This window comes from Aulonocara stuartgranti (genome assembly GCF_965226115.1).
Source record: "Aulonocara stuartgranti genome assembly, chromosome: 5".
Classification (NCBI taxonomy): Eukaryota; Metazoa; Chordata; class Actinopteri; order Cichliformes; family Cichlidae; genus Aulonocara; species Aulonocara stuartgranti.
The window spans coordinates 16,564,979-16,591,763 of NC_138943.1; the positions used below are offsets into that span (position 1 = coordinate 16,564,979).

The 26,785-nt window shown below is 40.3% G+C and overlaps 3 protein-coding genes across 6 annotated transcripts; 1 reads left to right on the plus strand and 2 right to left on the minus strand.

Annotated features, from left to right (window-relative positions):
• Positions 1 to 1,460: 1,460 nt before the first annotated feature.
• On the minus strand, positions 1,461 to 10,140 carry nprl2 (NPR2 like, GATOR1 complex subunit). Of its 3 annotated transcripts, none has more exons than XM_082534574.1 (11): positions 9,931 to 10,140; positions 8,302 to 8,393; positions 8,016 to 8,184; positions 7,821 to 7,929; positions 5,026 to 5,162; positions 4,633 to 4,730; positions 3,486 to 3,522; positions 2,843 to 2,936; positions 2,637 to 2,754; positions 2,381 to 2,523; positions 1,461 to 2,291 (listed from the first exon to the last, which is right to left on the minus strand). In XM_082534574.1, the coding sequence occupies exons 3-11, from the start codon at positions 8,175 to 8,177 to the stop codon at positions 2,224 to 2,226; spliced, it is 966 nt and encodes a 321-aa protein (XP_082390700.1). In that variant the 5' UTR covers positions 8,178 to 8,184; positions 8,302 to 8,393; positions 9,931 to 10,140; the 3' UTR covers positions 1,461 to 2,223. The 3 variants fall into 3 exon arrangements, with proteins under 3 accessions (XP_082390700.1, XP_082390699.1, XP_082390698.1); XM_082534573.1 differs by having other exon boundaries at positions 9,914 to 10,140; XM_082534572.1 differs by lacking the exon at positions 9,931 to 10,140 and adding an exon at positions 8,641 to 9,050.
• Positions 9,479 to 23,040, plus strand: hemk1 (HemK methyltransferase family member 1). Its single transcript, XM_082534575.1, has 11 exons — positions 9,479 to 9,756; positions 11,117 to 11,290; positions 11,377 to 11,468; positions 11,550 to 11,643; positions 11,744 to 11,881; positions 20,477 to 20,541; positions 20,693 to 20,742; positions 20,836 to 20,941; positions 21,583 to 21,678; positions 21,960 to 22,070; positions 22,220 to 23,040. The coding sequence occupies exons 1-11, from the start codon at positions 9,691 to 9,693 to the stop codon at positions 22,290 to 22,292; spliced, it is 1,065 nt and encodes a 354-aa protein (XP_082390701.1). The 5' UTR covers positions 9,479 to 9,690; the 3' UTR covers positions 22,293 to 23,040.
• On the minus strand, positions 22,947 to 25,521 carry cisha (cytokine inducible SH2-containing protein a). 2 transcript variants are annotated; one of them, XM_082534584.1, is made up of 3 exons: positions 25,181 to 25,521; positions 24,196 to 24,359; positions 22,947 to 23,974 (listed from the first exon to the last, which is right to left on the minus strand). In XM_082534584.1, the coding sequence occupies exons 2-3, from the start codon at positions 24,308 to 24,310 to the stop codon at positions 23,478 to 23,480; spliced, it is 612 nt and encodes a 203-aa protein (XP_082390710.1). In that variant the 5' UTR covers positions 24,311 to 24,359; positions 25,181 to 25,521; the 3' UTR covers positions 22,947 to 23,477. The 2 variants fall into 2 exon arrangements, with proteins under 2 accessions (XP_082390710.1, XP_082390709.1); XM_082534583.1 differs by lacking the exon at positions 25,181 to 25,521 and adding an exon at positions 24,778 to 25,174.
• Between the last annotated feature and the right edge of the window lie 1,264 nt (positions 25,522 to 26,785).

The following is a 26,785-nucleotide window of genomic DNA, read 5'->3' on the forward strand; positions in this document are numbered from 1 at the left end:
TAAAAATAATCCAAGGTGAGTTGTTGTGAAATATGACATCATCAGCAAAGCGCCAGAAAACTTTTTTTTTCCTTGTGCAGACATCATATTAATTAAACTAAGTAAATTATAACTAAAGCAACATAAACAAAATATTCCTAAAGAGGGTCCTAGTAATATCAAGATACTAGACCTGCAGAAGATAGTCTGCTCATAGGCTGAGGAGGATTTTATCCATTAAATGAACCATTACACTCTCACAATAGCCCAAGGTTCAATGTTCAAACTCAACCAGGATGGTAATAATAAAACTAAAATGAATGGATAACAAGAAAATGCTGAACACATAAACAAAAAAAAGAATAAAAAGTAAAATACAAAACTATGATAACCAGCTTATTGTAAATTAACCTGATTACCAGCTTCACCCTGTTACAACTGGTTTCAAAGTTTTTAGAGTAGCTAGTTCCTTTTTAATGGATGTCTTCATCATACTCCAGTGATTTTCTTTTTGGTGACTCGAAGTTTCCCCTGTTGCTCATACTCCAGAGTATGCAGCAAAAGAGAGACAGCCTAACCTGCAGGTGACTCATGATGATGACTTTCCTGCTTTTTTCCTCACAGTCCTTGGATGAAGTTAGTCTTTACTAAAACGGTCTGTCCTTCAGGGCTGAATTTTATTCAATAAAATAAAAATGTGTAGCAGCTGCACCTGTCTACAATGTCCTCATGGCAAAAATCAATCAGACCATACTATTTGGATTAAATCATTCATGTTGTTGGTCAAAACAAATTATTTTACGTATAATGTACTCTAGTTCGTACATATCAGAAAGTTGTTAAATCACCAATTAGATAGACCCTGTTAGTACTGGTTTGGACCCACTTTTGGACTGTTGCAGCAGAAATTGAGATCAGACCAGGCAACATTTTTCCAGTCTTGTTGTCCAAAATTGGCGAGCCTGTGTGAATTGCAACCTCAGGTTCTTGTTCTTAGCTGATAGGAGTGGCACCCGATGCCTTGTTTTCTGCTGCTGTAGGCCATCTACTTTAAGATTTGGCATGTTGTGCTTTCATTAACGCTCCTCTGAATACCTTGGTTGTAACGACTGGTTATTTGAGTTACTGTAGCCCTCTTATCAGCTCAAAGCTGTCTGACCATTTTCTTCTTACCTCTGGGATTAGTAAAGGCCTTTATGCACAGAGAAGTACCGCTCACTGAATATTTTCTCTTTTTTTGGGCCATTCTCTGTAAACACTAGTGATGGTTGTGTAGGAAAATCCCAGTACAAGTCTGTATTGAGTTGCTGCCACGTGATTAGCTAATTAGACATTTGTGTTATCTTATTAGCAGCTGAACCGGTGTGCTTCTTAAGGTGAGTGTATATGGTAGTGAAAAAAGTACTTGCAAACATGAAATTCAAGTCATCCTTCTAAATAAAAGTACATGAAATTATTATTAAAAACGTATTAATGGCGGGTGTCATTTCAAAGCATTTTATTTCAAATATTTTCTTCACAGTGTGATAACATAAGACTGTACCTGCTTGTTCCAGGGCTTCACTCCCATGATGAATTTTACTGCCGCTAAGTTACATTAAAAAGTTTTTACTATTTTGTAAACAGTTATAAATAATATGTTTCATCACCTACTAATCTGAAGGTCAGACATATTTAAATATCCTTGGGTAAAAAAAAGAACCGAAACTGCCCTTATCTGTGTGTGAATGGGTGGATGTATCTTGCAGTAAGAAACGCTTTCAGTGCTTCTGTTAGAGCAAAAATGCAGCATATAAATAAAGTACAAATTCAAATACAAATGCTAATAACATTGCATTAACTAACTGCAAACGGATCTTCAACCCTCCAGGAATGAGTAGAATCAGCTAAAGGATATGTGGCAGTGTAATCTGTTTTTATGTTGGAATGTTATTTGTGTGGTAGAAATGACATGAATTTGGGGTTATAAGTAGAGTCAAAGCAATAAAGATAGCAAAATATGTATGAAGTATGAAACCCACATAAATAGATATTTTTAGCCTTTTTTCCATTTAATGAATGGATTGTATAGCCACATAATGAGTGTGATATCCAATCTTTCAAGTTTTTTTTCTTTTTTGAACAAAACTAAGCTAAGAAAACTGCAAAACGCTACTCATTATTTTCTCTGTTAATTGAAGAAACCTCCTTCTCTAGTTCAAGGCATCTTTGGCTGCTTAGGCACTGCTGTACCCTTCTGCCCCATCACTTCCAGCACACGACAATATTAGGATCGTTTTCCAAACGTTCATCAAGCTCCTGGTAAGTAATCCCTGTAAAATTAGGACATTGTAAGCACACTTGTTTCACACCATCAGTTCTTAAGTTTTGTCCAACAATCAAAGAAGGCTTCAAACCCTGCCTGTTTTGCAGCAGATCTCATCGTAACTATGACAACCGGTATAGAGTCGAGGAGGCCTGCTTCTCTCGTCGCGGATCACCTTCACGGGATACTTCTGCAGCCGTCGAATAAGACACTTCATTAGTCCAAACTGGATCAGCCTCCTTAGGAGAAACGAGTGACATGACACACATACAGTATGAGCCAGTGCCACTTTGACCTGAATTTTCAGGAGCGCTAAGTCTTTTCAGGAACTGATCATTTGAGCGACGCTAACCTCTCGTCGACCCTTTGAAGCTGCTGTGAGTAGCGTGAGCAAAGGTCTCGGACTGTTGTTCCCGGACTTAGCCCACAATACAGCTGGAACACATCTCTCAGACTCGCACGTTTCTGACCTGAAAGTGACAGGGCAAAGCTGCACAGTTAACGTCACAAAATAAATAAAGATTAACACGTGTTTTAATGGTCATGACCCCAACTAACCCTGCTTAGTGACGTAGTTAAGGCACTCCTCCTGAATGGACTTGTCATCTATGAGGCTCTGGACTTTTGGGGTGGTGCAGTACACATTAGAGTACTAGAGAAAGACCCATGAAGGCAACCAGAACAAGTCATCAGGAAGTATTAGCCACTTTTTAATAGCTTGCTTTTTACAGCAGAATATCAGAAGACTAGAGACAATAATTTAATGTATTTGTTAAAAAAAAAAAGAGGAAAAGATTAAAATTAAAGTTTTAAATAAAAGGCCTTGCACAGTTAGCCTTCCCTCACTTAAAAAAACCTGCCCTAATATTCTGTATTCAAAGTGGTGCATAGAGAGCAATGTGCAATATATAAATTGGCTTTCTTTTGAAATAAATGAACCCTTTTATCAGAATGGCCTTCAGAACCGATGCTTGCTTTACGGCTTTACAACCTGTACTGCTCCCCCCCCCAAAAACGTTTTTCTGCACAAGAAAATTCACTTTCACAAAAACAGAAAAAAACAAAACATTTCCAGAACACAGAAGGAATTATATGAAAAAAAAATTACAACTTCTCAATTAAAACTAACATCGGCCCTAATGGTCCCTGATAAACTGTTCCACTACACTCATATATGTGTGATGTGAAATTAGTTTAATACCTGGAAAATTGACACCAGAGTCACAACACCATAGTACCTGTGAAGTTAAAAAGAGAAGTAAATACATCTTTTTGAAGTGTATTTTGACTACAGAGTGAAAATGCAAGTACACCCCCCTCATTCGGTAGCTTGAAAAACCACCTTTAGCTGCAATAACTTCAGCTTATTGTTGTCTCTATGACTTTATCAGTCTCTCGCGTCATTGTGTTATAATGTTTCCATTCACTGAGGTTTGTGGGCATTTATTTATGCACAGCTCTCTGAAGGTCCCACAACAGCACTTCAATCAGGTTGAGGTTTGGACTTTGACTGGTGATTGCAACATCCTGACTCTTTTATTTTTCAGTCATTCTGTTGCAGATTTGCTGCTGTGCTTTGGATCATTGTCCTGTCAGATAACCCAGTTTTGGCCAAGCCTTACAGTAGCTTTGGGACCGATGGCCTCACATTTGACTTTGGAATATTTTGGGATACACAGGAGTTCATGGTTGACTCAATGACTGCAAGGTCACCGGGTTCTGTGGCTGCAAAGTTCAAAACATCACCCCTCTACCACTGTGCTTGACAGCTGGTGCGAGGTGTTTGTGCTGATATGCCGTGTTTGGGTTTTGTCAAACAGCGCTGTGCATTCTGGTTAAATGTCAACACTTTTGGTCTCATCTTTCCAAAGGACATTGTTTCAGAAGTCTTGTGGTTTGTTCAGATCCAACTTTGCAAACCTACACTGTGCCACCATGCTCCTTTTACAGAGAAGCAGTCCTTCCAAACAAGCCATACTTCTTCAGTCTTTTCTAATTGTGCTGCCATCAACTTTAACATGCTAACTGAGCTCTTGTCAGTGTGAGTGTGTGTGTGTGTGTGTGTGTGTGTGTTTGTGTTAAAGGTTTCGCTGAGTACTGTACGACCTGACCTTGAAGTGAATCTGCTGGGATGTTAACCTACAAGAAGTCCCGGGAAGATTGTGGGATTGTGTTAGCTCCCACCTGAATGGTCCACAGCAAACTATTAAAACTTCTGCATTTACAGAGGCGTTCACACTTGGTTTATCAGTTAATCAAAACAACAACATAAAACAAAGTTTTGGGATGAAGCAGTACGTGTGTGAGGTTACTAAAGAGTACAACTGTATTTACTGAAAAATACTTACAGGAGATTCTGCACTGCAATACGAACAAGATTCAGCTCAACGTCTGCTTCAGCAGAAATTTTCTGGATGTGTCTAAATCCATCGATGTAGGGAAGAATCTGCAGTTAGCAGCAAATAGATAAGGGTTAGAGGCACGTAGTGCTTTTTGCATTACTGTGTAACTAAATGCTGTAAACATGTTAACTCATAAAAGCAATAAAACAGTATTGTACCAATAAAGGGCATCTTGTCTTGCACTAATGCCTTCTTTCAAATCATAAAACAAAGGATATAAAAACGTGCTTATATCACTTCCAGCACAGCTGATAAGTGTTTAAACACTGATCTTTCTTCCAAGCACTTCAAATACCTCTCAAGAGCCGCAGCCAGAGGTTGTTGACATTGAAAGCCTACCTGTTGAGTGGTGAGATCCCACTGAGACTTGATAAAATGGTCTTTGCACTGGGTAAAGACTGGCACGTCGTACTCCTGAACTATTGGGGGGTCTTTTCGCAGCTGAATCAGCTTTAGATGAATGGTGTTAGACTCATCTTAAAAAGGATACAACAAACAAGAGTAAGAGCAGTTTAAAAAAAACAAAACACTGTTGCTGCCAACCAACATGTGAATACTGCCTATGTGTAGCTGGTAAATTCTTAAATAAAATTTTTGACTCAGAAACATCAGCCTGCATTTCCCATCTGAATTTCTAAAAAGAGTAACAGTCAGAGCAAAGCCGCTTGCATAGTGGCACTGCTTTGTCTTGACTTTACCTAATCAATCCAAACAACCACATAATTTCACTTTGGGCCATAACCCAGCCAGCATGTTGGTTGGCTGATAAGGGCTTATCAGAGATATTGGAAAACCTGTTGTTAGCGAACATAATGCATAACAAAGCTCTCCTCAGTGAAGAGTGTGCTCTCCTACTGCCTGGATGTCTGCCACGCAGGGGCAACTACTAAAACCAGGAAGGCTGTGCAGAGGGTAATTAATACTGCCCCAAACATAACTGGCTGCTCTCTGCCACTCCTGGAGATCCTCTTTCCTCAGGATATCCAGGGCCATCACAGGTGACCCCTCGTGTCCCGCCATCCCTGTTTGACCCGTTGCCCTCTGGTCGAAACCTCCAGTAAATCAGGCCCCACGCCTCCAGACAAACAGTTTCTTCCCCTGGGTCATTCGGAGTGTTGACAAACACTACCCCACCCCTACCCTCCCACCCACCAACCAACCAGAGTCATGGCCTGAGTAACCCTCATCAGCTTTTATCTTGCCCTGTATATATTTCTCCTGCTTGTTATTTATTCCTGCTGTCTTACTATTTATATTCTATTCCGGCACAGTTGGTGTGGAGGACCCACAATTTAGTTGTACGTGTGCAATGAACATAATGGGCCATTCTATTCTATTCTATTCTATTCTAGATGCTTTAGTTCATTTAGAAATGCCGTAATCACATGATTTGTCTAGTAGAGCAGCTGCAGCTCTATCGTTTATGATACTTTCAGTATGATCTGCAGCACAGTAACAGAGCACATGTCACATTATTACTAAGTACATGGATCATTACAATTTTGGGCTTTTAAAGATTTCTCTGAGCTTTTCTTTTTCTAGGGTGGAATGAACATACAGCATGCATCCGTAATGTACTTTAAAAATGCATGTTGTATTTACTCTAGTTATTGTCTAATATTAATATGTATTTGATGGAGTACCAAAAGGTTGATTCTGTTCATCTGGATGTAGCCTTTTCAATGGGAGAAACGTTTCGTCACTCATCTAAGTGACTTCTTCAGTCTCAGCTGACTGCCGGTTTCTCCAACCTTATAAACAGTACATTTGCACAATTACTGAAACCAGCCCACTGAATGAACAATGAGCTGTGAGGTCAGTTCCTTGATCATTAATATGCAAATTGTCATGACCATTGATCAACAACCACTGATAAATGCCCATTGATCAAAGACCTGCGGTCAGCTGAGACTGAAGCAATCACTTGGATGAGTGACGAAACGTTTCTTCCATTGAAAACGCTACATCCAGATGAGTAGAATCAACCTTTTGGGATTTACTGACCTGGATGATTGAGCATGCATCAAGACATATTTGATGGAGTAATTAACTTTACCCAGATAACAGCTTTAAGTCTCTGCAGCGTCTGTATGTACTGATTTTTAATTACACAACATCATATTTACGTTAACCTAGCTATAAAAGTAGACGGTAGGAGGACGAAGAACATTTGAACTTTGGACCTCCACAGCCTAAAACCCACAGACTGTACAGGATTCAGTTGTAAACGCTGTGTACATTTTGTATTTACTCAGGTCTTTAGTCTTTGTCTACAGTTAAAATTTATTTGATGATCTAAAACATGTAAATGTGACAAATCAGGAAGGGAGCAATTACTTTTTTACAGTACTGCAGCTCAGTCTTTGTCTCATCTGTCCATAAAACCTTTCTCCAGAAAGCATTTGGCTTATCTGTGTGGGCAGCTGTCAACTATGGAGTAGGGGCTTCTTTCTTAGTTGGCACCTGTTTATGGCTGCTTTGAGCTTTGGTGGTTCCTGTTCTGTTCCTGAAAATCCTAACCAATTTCCTCTTATGTGATGGTGACAATCTTCCAGATTTCAGCAGTGTTGACACATCAGAATACATTGTACTTACATGTAGTTGTTTAAACAGATTATCTTGGAATCTGCAGTCAAACTTGCGGAAGGGAAATCTATAATTTCCCTTCCTACACCCATTGTTCTGAGTATTGGCAATCTAATGGGTGATGTCAAACAAGCATTTTTATGCTGGAAAAGAAAACGTACCAGAAAAATCATGTAAATCATGATCACTAACAAGAAGTTAGTCTCGGAGAGTTAAAAGACATTGTAGAAACTTCAGCACCACTTATTAAAAGATTTAAGTGAGTGTGTATATTTAAGTTATGTATATACTTCTGGCCCTGTGTGGATTAGAGAACATCCAAAATAAGTTCTAACTTGTGTGCCAAATTCTTGTCTTTTTAAGTCATTAAAGATTTAAAATAATTCCACCCTGGAAAAAAGAACAGTTCAATGAAACAGTACAAAATTACCATGACATTCATGCCCATGATGAATGTGTGTAAACGTCTGACCACAGCTATATATTAAAAAGATATATTGCTCCTTGCCACAGATAAAACTTATAGCCAGTAAGATGCCAAATAATACCAATGGGTAGGGTGCAGGCTCCCGTGGCATTAAGATCCTCTAACAAAGTTGACATAATGGGTAAAAGCTTCTGTTTGCTCTCCTCTTTGGATATAAAGCCGCTCTCCAGCTGCAACACAACAAGACAGAAAATCTCTAAGGAATCATCCCGAAGAAAGCGATCACGTGAACATGTGAAAATGTGATACTCTTTACCTCCAGAGTTGTAAGGTATCCAGATAGCTTCTTAACAATAGGCTCGAGGCTGCAAGTATTGGTTCGGGCATCGCAAACAAGGCCGAGGTTAAACAGGAGGGCATTTCGGCTATATTTCTTATGTTCGATGCACACTGGGCAGCCAATTAACTTTTTTCCCATTGCAGTGCTAAGATTTAAAAAAAAAAAAAAAAGAGATTGGTTGATTAAGTTAATACACTATTATTTAAATACTAAGGACTTCAAACAAGGCAGGGAGACAGACGAGCAGAATAAGACTACATACACTGTTATTAATTTGTTTTGTAGCTCTGGCTTGGTGATAATATAAACCTGAACGGTGTCAAAGAGCTCCCGTGAGATGTACTCTTCTGGAACCTGTTAGGAGAGGACACAGTATGACAAACTATGCCCAATACGATACATGAGCTCAGAAGGATTATGCAGAGTACATGTCAATGCCAAATGACTATGAAGGATTAAAAACCTGCCTCGCACGTTTAAAACACACTCAGTCATGAACAAGCTCGCAATTGGGGCATTTATAAAGATAATCATAACGACAGTAGCTATAAAATAAATAACATAACATAAAACTACTTTACCAGACCATCTGCAGACTTACCTGATATGTTATCTTGGGACCCAGAGTAGGATGAAATTCGCTGAAAAATATACACTCTATCCGAGTGGGCATGCCCATCATAGATTTTATCCTCATGGAGAACTAATCCAGAGGTGTGTAAACCCTGCTGAGTCCTATTAACTTGCCCCAAATTGCGTTAACAAGGTATCTCCTGTGTGTCTACTGTGGATCTTCCCAGTTTATTTACAGCAGCATGAGCTAGCATATAGCTTTAACGTTTAAAGACAACTTAGCGACGTCCTTAGGTACTTAAACGCAGGTCTAAAGTTAAGAGACGCCCTATAAAATCTGTTATTAATGTATTAAGCAGAGGTTATGGTCACCCAGGCATCAAACTATTCAATAACTCGACACATCAACGCATGCAAAAACCAGACAGGGAAGAACAACAATAATATCGCCTTCAGGGACACCCAGTAACTTAGCTTTAGAATAAAAATTGACGTCGCAAAAACTGTAAAGGCAACAATAAGACAGAGGAAGTCGTGGCGTATGTAGCACCAATAATGTTTTAAAATTAATATAAAAGTAACACGAACTCTGTTGTCGTATAAAAACGCTTTAAAGTATTGGGCCCTGAACAATTGCGCAACACTAAGGAAAATTTCCCTTTTAGACAATTTAAAGGTTTCGAATAATAGTATTTACCAAATGTAATATTACTTTTATTACTTGCTAATGACTTTTACATTTATAGATGCTATTTTACCATCTTACTTTACAGACTTAACGTATGTGACGGTGTAGCTTTATATGTTTTACAGTCCGTGAAGGCAACGTCGTTCAGTGGCGTCAGCGCTGCGCAGACTGCACCGCAGTCGCTCTCTGTGCCGCGTGCAGGACACAGTACGAGCCCTGCCAGTTAGCTTGTTGTTCCGACACAGAAAAATGTTTGAATTTCATACAGGACCGTAAAGTGTAGCATGCTGATCTAACAGACTACTGCCGCCATGCAGCGAGTTCAGCCCGAGAGCGCATAGACTCCGGAAACCCAATGAATAACGATGTAAAGACTTAATACTGTTAACCATGTGGAGAAGGTCGCTGAGTACAAGCTACTACAGATGTTTTGGGTGCAGGAGTAGTGGACCAAAGGTAACTGGTCAAGTTATTTTTTTTTTTTTTTTTTTCCGGGAAGTCGACACGTTGCGTCCAAAGTGTTGAACAAACAAAAACATGACAGTGTCACGGCTTTAAAAACCAACAGTCCAAACCTGTTCCTGTTGCCTTCCTAACTGGAAATATTACTCACATTACAAACTGGCGCACCTGTAAGCACAGACCAGGTCAAATGAGTTTCTTGATCTGTTTATCAGTTGATTTCCATTGACGCAACTGGACCAAATCTGTTTTCTGTTATCTTCTTTTTAACAAAATAAAGTGGCAGGCACACACAGAGGCAGCAGAGCTCAGACTGAGTCAAGCCTTCAGGAAAACATTCCTGCAGTTCTCGATAAAGCTTTACAAAAGCTCTCCTGCTTGTTGACAGGCGAACACACCTGTCCGTATTCCTCAGACTTATCAGTATCAAACCTTCCTGCTGCTTGCTGTCTGTTGGATTTGAAATTGTACTTGTTATTTATTGAAGCCGTTTGCACTTCTATATCCCAGTATAATTTTTTTTTGCACAATCCCAGCCTTATTTTGTATTTATTTGTCTTTCTTTTGCTTCATTTTTTAAAATCGCTGTTGCATATAAAATTTTGCACTACTTCACACATTATAAGGCCTTTATTATGGGCCCGTGGTACTTTCAAGCAATTTTATTGTAGGTTATAGTTCTTTATGCTGCTACTATCACATAGTAATTTCCCCTTTAGGATCAGTAAAGTATCTTTCGATCTATCATGGCACATAACTTATACCTGTACTAAATAAATACTATATAAGCTTGAATAACTCAAATAAATAAACAAAATGATTATTGTCCATACACATACAGTAACTAATAATAACACTTCTCTCTTACTGGATTACATTAAACTAATGTAAGTTAACTTGACTTACAGATTCCCTCTTAACCCCTTGGTTATAGGGAGGAAGTGAAAATTATTTATGACTTGTCAGCTAGACACGTGTTATGAGTAATCGTGAGTGGTGTCTGAGGTTTGATCTAAAATAAATCGTGATGATTTCCAAAGTTGCTGGAAATTCCCCCGAGGAAATGCTTAATGGGAGTCTAACATCAGTGTTAAAAAACTGCAGTTGATACTTGGAAATTTTATTTGAACTTAAATGCGACAGGTGCCAGTTTGGCTCCCTGGTTGAGCTGGTGAACATGTGCCATATGGTTCAGAACTCAGCAGCCTGGGTTTGAGTTCAACCCTCAGCCCTTTACTGTGTGCCTTCCCTTGTCCTTTCTCCCTTCTTTCCTTTCTACTCCACACTGCTTCACTATCAAAATAAAGGCGATAATGCTCGCTATAAAAATAAATCCTAAATGTCATGCTTTTAGGTACTTTGGAAGTCCCAAGCTGTCCGTACATGCAGCGCTCCAGCCTTACCCGCAGGCAGGATTACACCACTTCAGGCGGTGAAGTTATGGAAGAGGCGCTTTGAGGAGAGAGGTGTGACGGAGCCTGAGCAGTCCAGCCAGTACATCATTGCTCATCTACTCGGAGCTAAAACTGTAATTTGCAAAATCTACATTGCCTCAGCACTTGCACTGACATGCAGTAAACGTGGATCAAGTTCACATAGCGTTTCTTTATCCAGATAGAAAGTCTTGAGCAGGAGAGATTAACAGAGTTTCTCAGCCGAGAACAAACAGAGCAGATATGGAAGCTCTGCACCACACGTCTCTCCAGGTGAGTTTGTGCATAGATCTCTCTATATGCATTTCAGTGATTTTCAATTAAAATATTTACAATGTTGCATGTTTGGGTTAGGATGCCCGTGCAGTACGTGATTGAAGAGTGGGACTTCAGGGACCTGACGCTGAAGATGAGGCCTCCTGTGTTCATACCACGACCTGAAACGGAGGTAAAAGAAAAGACGAGGCAGTGCATGCTCGCAGTGAAGACCCAGCAAATGATCACGAATAAGCCGAAATGTGATTTTTATTTCGTCTTTGCTGATGCAGGAGTTGGTCGAGCTGGTGCTCAATGATCTGCAGATGAAGACTGAGATGGGAGTGCCTGCTGAGACGGAGCCTACGTGCCTGGAAGTGGGATGTGGGTCTGGTGCCATTTCTCTTAGCCTGCTGAAGAGTCTGCCTCAGGTAGAATTTTGTGCTTCTCGTAAGATTTCAGACGAGTGGAATTACAATAAGGGACCCCACAGGAAAAAGGCTGTTTAACTTATTAATGTATTACCCCTCACTTTGGGTCTTAATACACTGACAATGAGTCAAATTTTTCATTACAACAGTGAAATATATGCAGTATATTGAGGTTTCTCATTGGTCGTGATATAACCACTGGTTGCTAGGGAAAAATGTGTATTCCTATGACTGGTTCTCATTTCTACCCTCACTGATTGAAATTGAATTTCATTGAGGTCAGGTTTTCTGCAAATCTTGTGAATGCGATAACTCGAGAAGTAGGTCACCTGAAGTATACATTTTTACATTTATACCACGTGTGCAACTGACAGGAGTTGATGTGTCGTGAGGGGTGGAGCTGGCAGCCGTCAAAGTTTTTAATGTTTGTCTGCAAATACTCGCTAACTACGAGCTGAGCGGTAAAAAAATTGAAATAGTGTGATTCAGACTGGAAATAAGTAATCGTATAAGAAACACTTCTGTCATATCAATGAACGATAATAAATATTTAAAAGAGAATAAACACAGACCTTTCAAAATTAACTGTTTCCATCCATCCATTTTCTTCTGCTTATCCGGGGCCGGGTCACGGGGGCAGCCACCCAAGCAGAGAGCCCAGACCTCGTTCTCCCCAGCCACCTCCTCCAGCTTGTCCGGGGGGACACCAAGGCGTTCCCAGGCCAGCTGAGAGATATAATCTCTCCAGCGTGTCCTGGGTCTGCCCCGGGGCCTCCTCCTGGTGGGACATGCCCGGAACACCTCACCTCATTAGTTTCCATTTTAGAAATTGCAATGTTTATATTTTAACTGCATACATTTGTCAAAAAACAAACAAAAAAACAAACCAAATAAACCCTTTGACGGTGTGCACGTGTAATATTAAAATTACATTCTCAAATTAAATAAAATAAGACATATATGAAGTCCAGACTAAGGCATAAAAATGTACCTTTACTTTATTTTCTTGGAAAGATTTCGGACATTAACAAGAGGCAAGTTTTTGTGCTGCTAAATCCAGACGTTATGATAGTGTAGATTTTAATAATTTATATTAATAATAATTCAGTGTTCCACCTAACAACCCTTAGGTCAGTGGATCGGAGTTTTATGGCCTGTGTGCACTTTTGTTGGCTTTTGAAAAAAGATTTCATTTTTATATTTTTAAATATTTTTGTAATTTAACTAACGCAATATTTGATATTATTGCAGGTATTATTTAGGACATTGCCAGACTGTCACAGGGCTAACACTGACACACAACTAGGGCTGCTCGATTATGGCAAAAATGATAATCACGATTATTTTCACTGAAATTGAGATCTCGATTATTTGACGATATTTATTTAACCCTTTAAGACCTACCATAGAACCAAGTCCGCCAGAGCTTATATTACTTTTTTTTTACATGCTGTAGTGCCATTTTTGGGAGCATTTCAAGTTGCTATACATCAATACAACTGTTATAGCCCATATTTTAATAATATGTATGCATTAAGTCCATAGTAACTACATTAATTGCAAAAAAGTGCAATAAACTACAAAAGAAATTGACAATCGCTTTTGTTTTGTTTACATATATTTCTACTTGGGGAAATTTAAGAGGTTTATCCCTCAAAACTTTAAATACAAAAAAGTTGCAAAAAAATAGTTTCCCACCACAGAAAATTTATTTTAAGTGTCTTCATAGTTTTATTTTGGAGATACAGCAATTTTTATATACTACAGGAAAAACAAAAAACAATCCTATGATGCAAATTTGGAAAGAAAACAGCAGGTGCATCAAAATAAACTATTTCCAGCTGAGCAATTCGAGTTCTAAGCATCCCAGAAACTATTCAGAAAAGTTAACATGACTTATAAAAACACCAGTATAGGCTTTTAAGGCCTACAAGTAAAAAACTACATTTTCCGCGAAAATGACGTCACTTCCGTCACTTAAGCTGATGGCATAAGATGTAAGTACAACTCCTCCGGTTTCATATGCAAAACAAATTATTGCGCTAGCTTACGTGGTTCCGGTTCTACAGGGATTTAAAGGGTTAACAATAACAATGTATTGAATAATGACTTTAAAAAATAATATAAAATAGTGTGCAAATACTGATAACAGTGCAAATGTTTGCAATATAAAAAATAAATGAAAAATGTAAACATCTATGTTTAGTGAACTTTGCAGTGTTGCTCTGTGGTGCAGCTACGACACTGTAGCAAAGTTTACACACTATGTCTACACTCCAAATAACTTCTGCTTAGCTTTCCGAGCTTCCCTTGGGTCCTCTTAATTTTTGTGATGCGTATTTGAAATGCAGAGAGGTGCGCTGGATTTGCCACATGGAGCAGCGCGAGAGTAAAGCACGAGGGAGGGGCTAATAATCGGCTCAGTCATTTCTAATGATCGTTGAAAGCCCAGATCGTAATCGTGATTAAAATTCGATTAATTGAGCAGCCCTACACACAACCATTCACACTCACAGTTAACCTAACCCCACTAACTGCACATGTTTATTCTGTTGGAGGAATCTGGAATACCTGGAAAGAACCATCCTAGACACAAGGAGAAACATTTCGTCATGAAAGAAAATGGGCAAAACAGAAGCTACACTCCCTTTGAAATATACATGTTCACTCTTGCCTGTTTATTTTTTTCTCTCTTTCTCTCCTTTTCTCCCTTCCTCTCCCTCTCTGCTCCTCTCTGAGACTATGCTGTCAACCAAAGGTTGAATGTAACAGTGAAACAGAATTTAAAACCAATAAAAGGCATAAACTGATCCATGTTTAGAACAATATTCAGACTGAATAAAGGCTGCTACTGGACACAGATTTCCTTTTGACATGCTCTCAGTTGGATCTGGAGCTGTACTGTAGACAAACAATGAAGCACAGAACAGGAATAGACATCTATAACAAACTAAAATAATAAACTACATCAGCCCCTTTTGCTGGCAGCTAGCGATATACCAGCAGACTAATGGCTCCGAAAGCTACAATTAGCTAATAATTTCGAGTGACTTAGGCTACTTTAGCTAACATTTTTGACGTTATTTAGAGAAGTCACAACATCGCCCCTGCATTATCAGAACAGTTTGCACTTTTGCTATATTTCAGTTAAAGTTTGTTTTGAGTCTGCATCACTTATTTGTGTTGTTAATTGCCTCTCCATCTTCTTTCTGCCGCAGCAACGAAAAACGTACAACAACGCTGGGCAGTTTTCACTCTTCAGTAGAGGAGTTACAGTGGGACAAAAAGTATTTAGTCAGCCACCGATTGTGCAAGTTCCCCCACTTAAAATGATGACAGAGGTCAGTAATTTGCACCAGAGGTACACTTCAACTGTGAGAGACAGAATGTGAAAAAAAAATCCATGAATCCACATGGTAGGATTTGTAAAGAATTTATTCGTAAATCAGGGTGGAAAATAAGTATTTGGTCAATAACAAAAATACAACTCAATACTTTGTAACATAACCTTTGTTGGCAATAACAGAGGTCAAACGTTTACTATAGGTCTTTACCAGGTTTGCACACACAGTAGCTGGTATTTTGGCCCATTCCTCCATGCAGATCTTCTCCAGAGCAGTGATGTTTTGGGGCTGTCGCCGAGCAACACAGACTTTCAACTCCCGCCACAGATTTTCTATGGGGTTGAGGTCTGGAGACTGGCTAGGCCACTCCAGGACTTTCAAATGCTTCTTACGGAGCCACTCCTTTGTCATGTTGGAAGACCCAGCCTCGTTTCATCTTCAAAGTTCTCACTGATGGAAGGAGGTTTTGGCTCAAAATCTCACCATACATGGCCCCATTCATTCTGTCCTTAACACGGATCAGTCGTCCTGTCCCCTTGGCAGAAAAACAGCCCCATAGCATGATGTTTCCACCCCCATGCTTCACAGTAGGTATGGTGTTCTTGGGATGCAACTCAGTATTCTTCTTCCTCCAAACACGACGAGTTGAGTTTATACCAAAAAGTTCTACTTTGGTTTCATCTGACCACATGACATTCTCCCAATCCTCTGCTGTATCATCCATGTGCTCTCTGGCAAACTTCAGACGGGCCTGGACATGCACTGGCTTCAGCAGCGGAACACGTCTGGCACTGCGGGATTTGATTCCCTGCCGTTGTAGTGTGTTACTGATGGTGACCTTTGTTACTTTGGTCCCAGCTCTCTGCAGGTCATTCACCAGGTCCCCCCGTGTGGTTCTGGGATCTTTGCTCACCGTTCTCATGATCATTTTGACCCCACGGGATGAGATCTTGCGTGGAGCCCCAGATCGAGGGAGATTATCAGTGGTCTTGTATGTCTTCCATTTTCTGATGATTGCTCCCACAGTTGATTTTTTCACACCAAGCTGCTTGCCTATTGTAGATTCACTCTTCCCAGTCTGGTGCAGGTCTACAATACTTTTCCTGGTGTCCTTCGAAAGCTCTTTGGTCTTGGCCATGGCGGAGTTTGGAGTCTGACTGTTTGAGGCTGTGGACAGGTGTCTTTTATACAGATGATGAGTTCAAACAGGTGCCATTCATACAGGTAATGAGTGGGGGACAGAAAAGCTTCTTACAGAAGACGTTACAGGTCTGTGAGAGCCAGAGATTTTCCTTGTTTGAGGTGACCAAATACTTATTTCCACCCTGATTTACGAATAAATTCTTTACAAATCCTACCATGTGAATTCATGGATTTTTTTTTCACATTCTGTCTCTCACAGTTGAAGTGTACCTCTGGTGCAAATTACTGACTTCTGTCATCATTTTAAGTGGGGGAACTTGCACAATTGGTGGCTGACTAAATACTTTTTTGCCCCACTGTAGCAAAATATAGCGTTAGAAGACAATGTCAGAAAATAATATTAAAATCTATTATCATTACTACTATTATTATAGTTATTTTTAGGGATCCTGTGATGAAATATCTCTATTGTAGGACTGTTTTTAGTCGCAAATGAGGGGGAAACACTTGCGTTTACAATGTTTAACACATGCTTCAGAGCCAAGTGTTAAACGAAGCATCGAGTCAAAGAATTTGTGTCGAGAATTTTTTATCATCGAATTATTCGCACTAGTTTGTAGACAGGTCTGTCACTTCCATTCAAACTATGATCACAGCAATATGCTGTAACACAAAGCAATCACAACGAGTTTTGTGCCAACCAGTCAGAGAATACATGTTTTTCCCTAGCAACAGGTGGTTGTCAGGGGTCAGAGTCTATGGCTTTATTTTTGTGCCACTATTCTGAGTGCACGTGAAAAAAAGAATTGTAGGTGCAAGTGTTGCATTTTGAGGAGAAATTTATTTTGAGCGAAGAAAAGCTAAATTTGAGTGAACAAAACTCATTGCTGCGTGCAAAAACTGTATTTCAGGGTTTGCTATTATCCACACACACACAATAGCAACCCTCAACATTTCTGCCCGTGTGCGTTCAACTCTTTCTGTATGCCGTTATATTTGTGCCACAAAACCAGCCAATCACAGACTTGGATGCAAAAAAATCTGATCGGCTACTTTGGTCTCCAATCAGATCGAAATGACGAAATGCAATATCCCAGAATCCATTTTGTCCAAAACTCAAACGAGGCAGTGGCAGAGGAACACAGAGTGGTGGAGTTTGAAATATCACTCTTTCTGGGTCACAAAATAAACTTTTAAGATATTTTCATGCGAGAATGGTGCTGTGTAAACGTCAAATATCTGCTCGATTTATCAAAACATCACATATTTGCATAAGTGCTCTAATGTTTTCGGAGATGCCTGTTACCCACCAGCTGACCGGGTGGTCACTCGGGTTAAACATAGTATAAGGCTGAACTGACAAAAAATCGGCCGACTACACCACCAGGTATTGTAGGAAAAACCATAAAGCTTTTGAATGAAAACAAACGCTGTTGTCACAGTGATGTACACTGTCTTGTTGGTATATATGTATGATTTGTATCACCTTCATGTTTCCCTCTCACCACATATCCAAACCGATATCATGACCAGCAGCTTTTACAGCTGTGGCTCTGGCAAACATCAGCTGATACTAGAAAGTAATATTAAATAAATTCTAACAACAGCTTATCAAGCTTAAACGTGCTGGTGTTGTTTAGCGCAACATCCGCTGGTTTCCTGTTTCTGGTGCAAAGTGGGCGATAAACAAACAAGAGAGACATCAGCTGATCATTGATCAGTTTCATGATTGAAGTAGCAACAAGAGAGGGAGGGGAGAGAATGAGAGAAGAACAGGCAGTTGTACAGCAAAAACACAGAATAACTCCAGCTTTGTGTCTTTTTTCATTCTAGCTGAAGTACGGGACTAATCGCGTTCCTTTTCACCTCAATAAGGATGTATTGTAATTGGTCCAGCCCAGAGTTGATTAGCCAATTGGCTAATCCACCACCTTTCATTGTTTATACCATTACAAAAACAAACAAGCAAACATAAAAATGAAAGATCACCATCGGCCCACCGGGCAAATGTCCGGTATGCGCAATAGCCAGTCCAGCTATGCGGTCAGCTGGTGGGTAACAGGCATCTCCGAAAACATTAGAGCACTTTTGCAAATATGTGATGTCTTGATAAATCGAGCAGGTTTTTGAAGTTTACACAGAACCATTATCGTATGAAAATATCTTAAAAGTTTATTTTGTAACCCAGAAAGAGTGATATTTCAAACTCCGCCACTGCCTCGTTTGAGTTTGGACGAAATGGATTCTGGGATATTGCATTTCGTCATTTCGAGCTGATTGGAGACCAAAATAGCCAATCAGATTTTTTTGCATCCAAGTCTGTGATTGGCTGGTTTTGTGGCACATGGCGTACAGAAAGAGTTGAATGCGCACGGGCAGAAATGTTGAGAGCACACATAGCGAGCGAGCTCAAATGCAAAAACTGAGCGAGAGGGGCTGCTATTGTGTGTGTGGGGATAACAGCAAACACAGTTTTTGCACGCAGCAATGAATTTTGTTCACTCAAATGTAGCTTTTCTTCACTCAAAATAAATTTCTCCTCAAAATGCAACACTTGCACCTGCAAAAATTTTTTTTATGTGCGCTCAGAATAGTGGCACAAAAATAACGCCATAAAGAGTCCGGTCTTTAGGCATGAGTGGCTGCAGCTTTAACAGTTATTTTCCCAGCGACTGCCATCAGCCTTCAGCAACCACTTGCAATCGGTCAGGGTAAACTCATTATTCCTCCATGACCCGGAGGTTGCCAGATGGTCACTGACAGGTCTTTAAGCCTGTGTGACCGGGACCTTATTCGCTTGATCCTACACTGTCACCATGACGGTCATGCGTCCAAATGAGCTACAAACTGAATATCTGGCGGTTAGTGGTCGTGTGTCTGCAAAATCTCAAGACCCAGACGTTTTTTCTTCCTCATCAACATCTGTCAGATGAGGTTGTGTTTTGAACATCTGTGGTTTTGATCAGGATCCTCTTTGCAATCAGTAACGTTGTGTACAGACTTTCATGTTCTCTTCAGGAAGTTGTGACATTTCCTGTAGCACCAAGCATTTTTGAAACTAATCCCATATAACAAGCAAATGTCAGCTTGTTTAGATGCTGAACGTGATGCATCAGTTAGAGAAAAATTACAAATTATGAAAAACACCGACGTAAGTTGGTGGGCAGTCGTGTGTTATGAGAACAGTTTCAATCCTGGCATTAATTCTCTGAGTTAAATAAATTCCTCTGGAGGAATGGAACACCATGCTCACCTCGGGAAAGTCAGGTACTGACACAGGTGAATGTCATGGCCTTATACACTCAAACTGCTGTTTGAGCTTTTTGACCCATAGCCATTGGAAAGTGTTGCTCACTACTATTGTCAGCTTAAGTCTAAATAGATAAATTGCCTTAACCTAACAGTGAGTATTGATACAAAGGCTGCAGCTTTTTATGTGTCATTTAGTTATTCTAAAGAACATTTGACAGTGGATTCTTTAGGCTGAGCTAATTGAGTGTTTTTTTGAGGCTTGTGATGACCATATGTTATGTTTCATTTTTTAGTGATGACTTATTTATTTACTATTAATAGACTGTAATGGCGAAGGACCAGACAACCACAGTGTTACAGTTTGTTGAGTGTTTTTTATTTACAGAGTTAAAGTGCAGCTTTCCAGCTGCCTCGCTCTGCGCAGCACACACCGCTCTCTCGTCCGGTCCCGGCATCCCCCTGAAATAGGGAAGGCATGACCCGGTGATGGAGAACAGCTGTGTGGGTCAACCTCCCCTGACACAACACACTGAACCCCCCGCTCCACCCCTCCCTGTAGCCGAGCCACATTGATTAACAGGGAAAAAAATCAATAGGATAACTGATATGATAAATCATTAGTTATAGATTTCCAGTTGATAAGCTGCTATCCTCACATCACATGTACATCTTCTCATCTCAGCTGATCAAACATGCACTCCAGTTATACTGTGATATTGTGTTTGCATATTTTAGACTCTCTTCTGTTATCAGATTATAAAGAAGTAAAAATGTCCCAATTTTCCCGTGCATACAAATACAGGAAAACAGAGAGAAAACTTCTGAGTAAAGTTAGTTCTTGTGTTTTGTTTTCCAGCTTAAAGGCGTCGCCCTGGATCAGAGCCAGGATGCAGTGGATTTAACAAGAGAGAACGCACTAAGGTAATTGCAGCACAACCCATGAAAACTATGTTGTAAATGTCCTTTAGCATTGATTTATTTTTATTATAAAGATTACATTACATTATTATAAAGATTACATTACATTGTTATAAAGATTTCATAAAATCTGAAAAAGGATTTTCGTCTGCAGATTGGGACTTGAGGATAGATTAGAGATTCATCACATCGATGTCATGAAGGGTCAGTGAAAGTTTTGCATGTTTTTTTCTAAATAACAAAGCTGATCCCTCTGCTGATAAAAAGATTCTTTTGTTTTGTTTTGTTTTTTATCAGATGCAGAAACTCTGCTCAGTCTCATTAGGCCAGTTACAACTTTGGTCAGTAACCCTCCGTACCTGTTTTCAGAAGACATGGTGTCCCTTGAACCTGAAATTTTAAGGTGACTAAATTCTCATTTTATATATATTAAACCTGTCTATGTTTAACATTAAAAAAAGCTTTATTCAGTTGGATTCGTAAAAGTTGTTATTAAATGCAGAATGTACAAATCTTTAGAGTGAGCTATTAAGGTTGTATTGTTTAAATAATTGTGAGTAATTACAATGTCATTAAGCATTCATCTGTTGGGTTTATAGGAGAAGGTGGAAATATATGAAACTGTAAAAGATTTATGAAAGATAATCTCTGGGCATATAAAACCAAGCAGAATTTACTGTTTTAGGTTGCTTACAAATACAGTTGTATTTATAAAAAATTGTACAATTGTTACAATTTGTTAAACATTGTATTTGTTAAAGCTGTTTAATAAATACAATGAAACCAATATAACAATATTAACATACTGTTTAATATATGTTATTTATGAGTAGCTGACCATTTAATCAATGTTGGGATCTTTAAATTAGAAGAAATGATCATAGTGAAGGAAATGTGCACTCATCCTTTACTTTTAGCTGTAATTTGCATGTAAAATGTAAATCTAATAAATAAGCTTATCAGATTTCATTAGAAAACATTTTAAAATATGTGATGTTTGTATCTATTTTACAGTGTGTGCTTTTGCTGTGTGCTGCTCCCCAGATTTGAAGACCCGGCAGCTTTAGACGGAGGCGAAGACGGCCTGAAAGTGATCAAGCAGATTTTGACCCTGGCTCCCCAGATTCTGTCCAGTTATGGGTAAAAACCAAAAAAAAGCCAACTCTCACACACAGACGGACACACCTGTGTTCAATTCCTAAAGGCAAAAGCGCCTTGTCACAAGAACAGCATGTTCTGAAAAACACATGTATCGTGTTGCCTCTTTAATGTGTTAAGCTTTCTAAAAGACTTCCAGTGAATGCACTTCCAGGCATGTGCTGCTCTCATCTCAGGGTTACTTTTCAAAATCGAGTCCTGTTGATGATTAATTTTTACCCCATTTCTGTGGGTTTTTTGTTTTATTTCCTGGTGAGAAACAGTCGTGCTTACTTGGAGGTGGACCCCAGACACCCCCCACTCATTCGACAGTGGGTGGAGGGGAACGTGGACGGGCTGCAGTTTAAGGAGGCACGGCATGACATCACCGGCAGGTCTGTTCAATAAAACTGCTTTACATCAATATCAGTTTTCATATGAAATCACTCTGCGTGAGCCCACTTTCAGGGCCATCGCTGTGATTTGATTAAGGGGTCTGGGGTTTGGGCATCAGTGACGCCGGCTCGTTTTTTGTGTTTCCTAGGCCTCGATTCTGCATCCTTCAGAAGGAAGAAGTCAAACAAGGACCACAAGCAGGATCTGGACTGAGAAATTAAGATCCTATTACGCTGGCTTTAGCTCAGGTCGCCGCTGCCTCAGCTCCCCTACCCCCACTGAACCACCAAGCACGCGCTCACACTGATCTGATAACACCCAGCATTCATAATTTGCACAAGCGCACATTGTTTTCATGTCACCGCTGCACTTTTAATCTAGTAACAGTCGTGATCACATCCTGCGTCACAATAAAAAATGTGTGCACGAAGGCACAAAAAAAACGCAGGCTCCAAAGCTGAAGGTAATTACCGAAGCTTTTCTCGGAACCCTCCCTCTCAGAAGCTCACCCTCCTCCCAGGAAGCATTCAGTAGTTCTGTGAATCCACTGACGAACGGTCCTCCCCTCAGCTTGTCCTCTCGCTGACTCAGATGCAAGCTGCGTGCATTGTTGAGCAAAAGCTCACGCAGCACGGCCTTTACTTCCTCACACAATCTGCTTCTCTCGCATACTTAGAGTTTAAAGGCCACTAAGTCTTTGTGTTTCAAAGGTGATTTAAGGGAAAATATTTCCTAACAAGTGTCACAAGAGCAGTCGTCATGCGGGGGTTGGTGATGGCGATCGCAAGCCTTAACACAACAGAAACGTTTGGCATTTCAAACAACACAGATGAATAACAAGTGGATACAAATGTAAAAGCATGACACGCCAAGAGTCCAGCTGGTGGTTTTAATACAAAAACGTACACATGTAAAAGGTACAAAAAGATGCTGTACTGAGAAAACAAAAATAAAATGGCATAAAAGATGTCTCAGTGTAATCAGTGTACTTCTCAGGAAACTATATACATCTTGAACTGATGAAGGAGGGGAGAAGATATGGACAGTTTTCCACATCCATCATAAAACAGAGTACAGTACTTCATGTTTCTCACAAGTTTTTGTTGTTGTTGTTGTTTTCCTTTTTCCTGGGGTGCTTCGACATCCAGTCCTCAACAATTTAAGTCTGAAACCAGACACAGCAGGATTAACTGAATTTGTACACATTTTGTCACCAAAAACATCACCCTGTGTCCAGTATTTTTGCAACTGGCCTCCAACTGCTGAAGCAGCAATGTCTTTTACGGACACAAAGGACCCGCTTAAAAGTGTTGTTTTTTTTGTTTTTTTTCCCCTTAAGCTGAGATTCAGCCATTAATAGTGATTCAGTGAACCTCCTCTCCTCTTTCTCCTCCTCCTCCGCCCCCTCAGACCTTGAAGGGATAGTCCTGTAAGTAACGCAGCAGGGGCCTTGGGAGTGGTAGCTGATCGGGACAGTCAGTTTGTCTGTTAATGACGAGACGTGTGAGGTGCTGAAGAGAGGGGAGGCTTTGGGGCTTGTACAGAGCCTGCTTGAGTTTTAGTACCACTGTGGTCTGCTGGATGCCCTGCTGAGAGGCTTTTGAAGGAGGCTCCTCCTCCACTCTTCCCTCCTCTGCCTTTCTCTCTGGTCCCATGTAGTGCTGCACCAGACTGGGAACGCTGGGGAAGGATGACAGGCTGGGTCTGGCTGGGGAGCTGGAGTCGAGCAGAAACTGGGCGCAGCTGTACTGGATCCGTATGCTTGTGGGGCCACGCGCGGTTCTGACCGACAGGGTCAGCATGTACAGAGGGTGACTGCTGTCCCGTACCAAAAAGGCTCCTTCAGATGCCTCCTGAAGAGCAGCGTGGGCCTGGGCTGCAGTCACAGCTCCCCAGTACCATCCTACACACACAAATTCCTAAATATTAGTCACCGTGAACAGATCGTGTTGTCCTGCATGAAGCCTGATGTTTACTTAGCGATGAACAATCAACTAATCTCTCAGAGCAGATAATGAAATGTACCAAACAATACCTGGAACACATCGAGGATTTTTAGGAATGCTTTTTTTTTCTCCTTTTTTTTTGGAATGAGAAAGATGTGAAGCATGTTTTAAACCACACCTGAATTTTCTAGGTAGCAGAAGTTGCTGGCAATGGCCCTCAGATCTTTTGTGGGGTCCCATCGTGGACTGGTGCTTTGGAAGCAGGGGGTGGGAGTTGCAGTTCCTGCCCGCATACCCCGCGGGGATTCAGTGGACGGGGTAGTGGGCAGAAGAGCTCCAGGACTGGAAATCAGATGGAAGATACTAGTTAGCAGACATAAACAAACACAGCAGGAGGATTTATCACAGCTTCCTTGTTTTTAACCCTGGAATTTTAATATTTTTTGGCTGATTTATTTATTTTTCAAAAAACTGACTTTATCGCATTTTATCCTATTTTTACTACTGACCTAAACAATGAACTACTAATAACTAGTATTTTTTAAAGGTTACGTTAGATCTTGCAACAGGCTTGCATTTGTCTTGTTTTCACCTGAACAACAATAATAATAATTAAGGCCAATTAAGGCAATTTTACACTTATATATTTATATATATATAAGTGTATATATATATGTGTGTGTAACTGAAATTTCCCGGCTGGGTTTTTTTACAATGACGAGCAAAGAGAAAGCAGAGACACAAAGAAAAGTCAACTCACCCGGGTACACAAAGAATCATTCTATTTCTTCACTTCTCTGGGCTTAAATCCAATCGGACTTCAGAAAACAATCAAAACATACAGAGACTAAAATGTATCTAAAGAAAAAGGAGGGGAAAAAAATAAAAATCTGGCTAACAAACAATCCGCGGTGACATGGGTTTCATGTATGAATAGCTCGATTGTAACCCGAAGAGCTCCGTGCACGCAAACAGGCTCTGCTCCTGTCCTTAACACTGATCAGCAGAGAGGAGAACAACAATAAAATATAATAGAAACGACCTAAAAGCGGCTCTACTGTAAAGCTCAGCTCTCCGCAGCACTGCGTTGGAGTGTGTTGTCGCCAGAATGAGATCCCGATGTGTGAAGGACAGAGTGTAAAGGCTTGGCTTTTAAAATTTACCGTTTCCTAGAAGTCTATTCTGAGAACTCGCAGCACCGGCGGCTCTGACGTCACGCCGGCCGCACCAACTCCCACTCCGCTCCAACCGCCGCCGGTTGTTTCGCTTCGCGGCAGGGCTACAGCTCCTCTATTAGCGCTCCTTCGACGGACAAACCGGGTTCGCACATATATGTGTGTGGGGGTTTTTTGTGTTTCGGTTAATTCCCAGGACAACCGCCCCGAACCGTGCTGTTTTTCTCTGGCATCTCTCCCCTCGTTTCACCCGGCGGCTCCCCGCCTTCGCTGAACCTGCGCTCCGCTCCCAGGAACCGCGCGGCAGCTTCTGCCTAGTCGCTTTCCAGGAATAATTGCAGAGCTTGACTCCGCCCCGCCGGGCGGCCCTGACAGAGGCTTCATTCTGGGAATTCACCGCCTCGACATTAAAGATAATAGGAATGCTCACTGGCTATTTCCAGTAATATAGATTTCCCTCGATCCTGGTGGAAAAACACGGCGAGAGGTTTTCTAGGAGCTTTAGAGTAATTACGCTCGAGAAAACAAGTTGTTATTGTGACAATAAACTAAAAAAAATATATAAACCGGGTTAAGACTGCCGTAGAGACAGAGAAAAGCTGATTGTGCTTCAGTTTGTGACTTCTGATAATCTTCACTTTTATTGCTCTTTTGTGTCTTGTTTGCACACATGCAGCCCTAGATTAAACTATAGTTCATTTGCAGTTACATTTCTGCTTATTTGATCTCTCCTGGTATTTATTTTCCCGGGAATGTATCTAAGAGATCCCTGCATCGGCCTGCAGCTTACACTCCAATGCATGTAGGTGTTGATATCTTGTTTCATTTACGAGAATATGGCCAAATAAGGGCTGTTAAGGATTATTTCTGACGCTGGGTTTTTGCGTATTGTTGTAAAATCTGTGGCATATCCTGTCCGGCTTTTTAAAATATTTATTCCAATAATACTAAGAGCCATCGCTCAGACATATGTGGTAGTTTGGAAGCAGAGTAATATGTGAAATATGCTGCGTCATAATCATAACCATACCCAGGAGAGCGCGCTGATCCTGAATAGCGTCTTCTCAGAAATCCTGAAATGAGCTTCTTTCTAAGAAGTTCTGTGGACTTTATCTGTCCCTGCTGGGTGAGGTTGAACAAATACCTTTTGAGGCCTTAGGCAAAAAAACACATCTACATTTTTCAAATATGATTGCAGTAGCATAATTTTTTTTATGCTACTGCAATCATATTTTACATACGTATCATGGAAACAGAAAGTCTACAGATGTAATCATTGCTATAGTAAAAAGAAACCAGCAGCAGGCAGGTTAAGGCAGTCACATGCAGTTCATTAATCGAATTTCCCAGAGGAACCCACCCGAGGGATTAATAAAGTTCTATCTTATCTTATCTTAAAGCACACAGACACAAGAAACTAGATTTAAAGAAATTACATTCCTCATAAATCACTTTGTTTGAACGCCTGTTTATAAATGGTCTGTAATTTATAGCAATCCCCTTCTGCATGATAAAAACAGGCAGGTTTGTTAGACAGACGTTCGAAAAGCAGTCATTCCTTCTGTTGCTTTTCTCTCTCTCTTTTTTTTTTAA

Bases quoted from the DNA above. Each gene is read 5' to 3' on its own strand.
- hemk1 (XM_082534575.1), top strand. From the start codon at position 9,691: ATGTGGAGAAGGTCGCTGAGTACAAGCTACTACAGATGTTTTGGGTGC. The intron at 11,291-11,376 runs GTAATTTGCAAA...TTCTTTATCCAG, and splicing joins ATCTACTCGGAGCTAAAACT to ATAGAAAGTCTTGAGCAGGA. The intron at 11,469-11,549 runs GTGAGTTTGTGC...TGTTTGGGTTAG, and splicing joins TGCACCACACGTCTCTCCAG to GATGCCCGTGCAGTACGTGA.
- cisha (XM_082534583.1), bottom strand. From the start codon at position 24,797: ATGATTCTTTGTGTACCCGG. The intron at 24,360-24,777 runs GTGAGTTGACTT...TCTGATTTCCAG, and splicing joins ATGATTCTTTGTGTACCCGG to TCCTGGAGCTCTTCTGCCCA. The intron at 23,975-24,195 runs GTGTGGTTTAAA...TTGTGTGTGTAG, and splicing joins CTGCTACCTAGAAAATTCAG to GATGGTACTGGGGAGCTGTG.
- nprl2 (XM_082534572.1), bottom strand. From the start codon at position 8,736: ATGAGGATAAAATCTATGATGGGCATGCCCACTCGGATAGAGTGTATA. The intron at 4,731-5,025 runs GTAGGCTTTCAA...TGCTAACTGCAG, and splicing joins GGGATCTCACCACTCAACAG to ATTCTTCCCTACATCGATGG. The intron at 3,523-4,632 runs GTAAGTATTTTT...TTAACTTCACAG, and splicing joins ATTGCAGTGCAGAATCTCCT to GTACTATGGTGTTGTGACTC.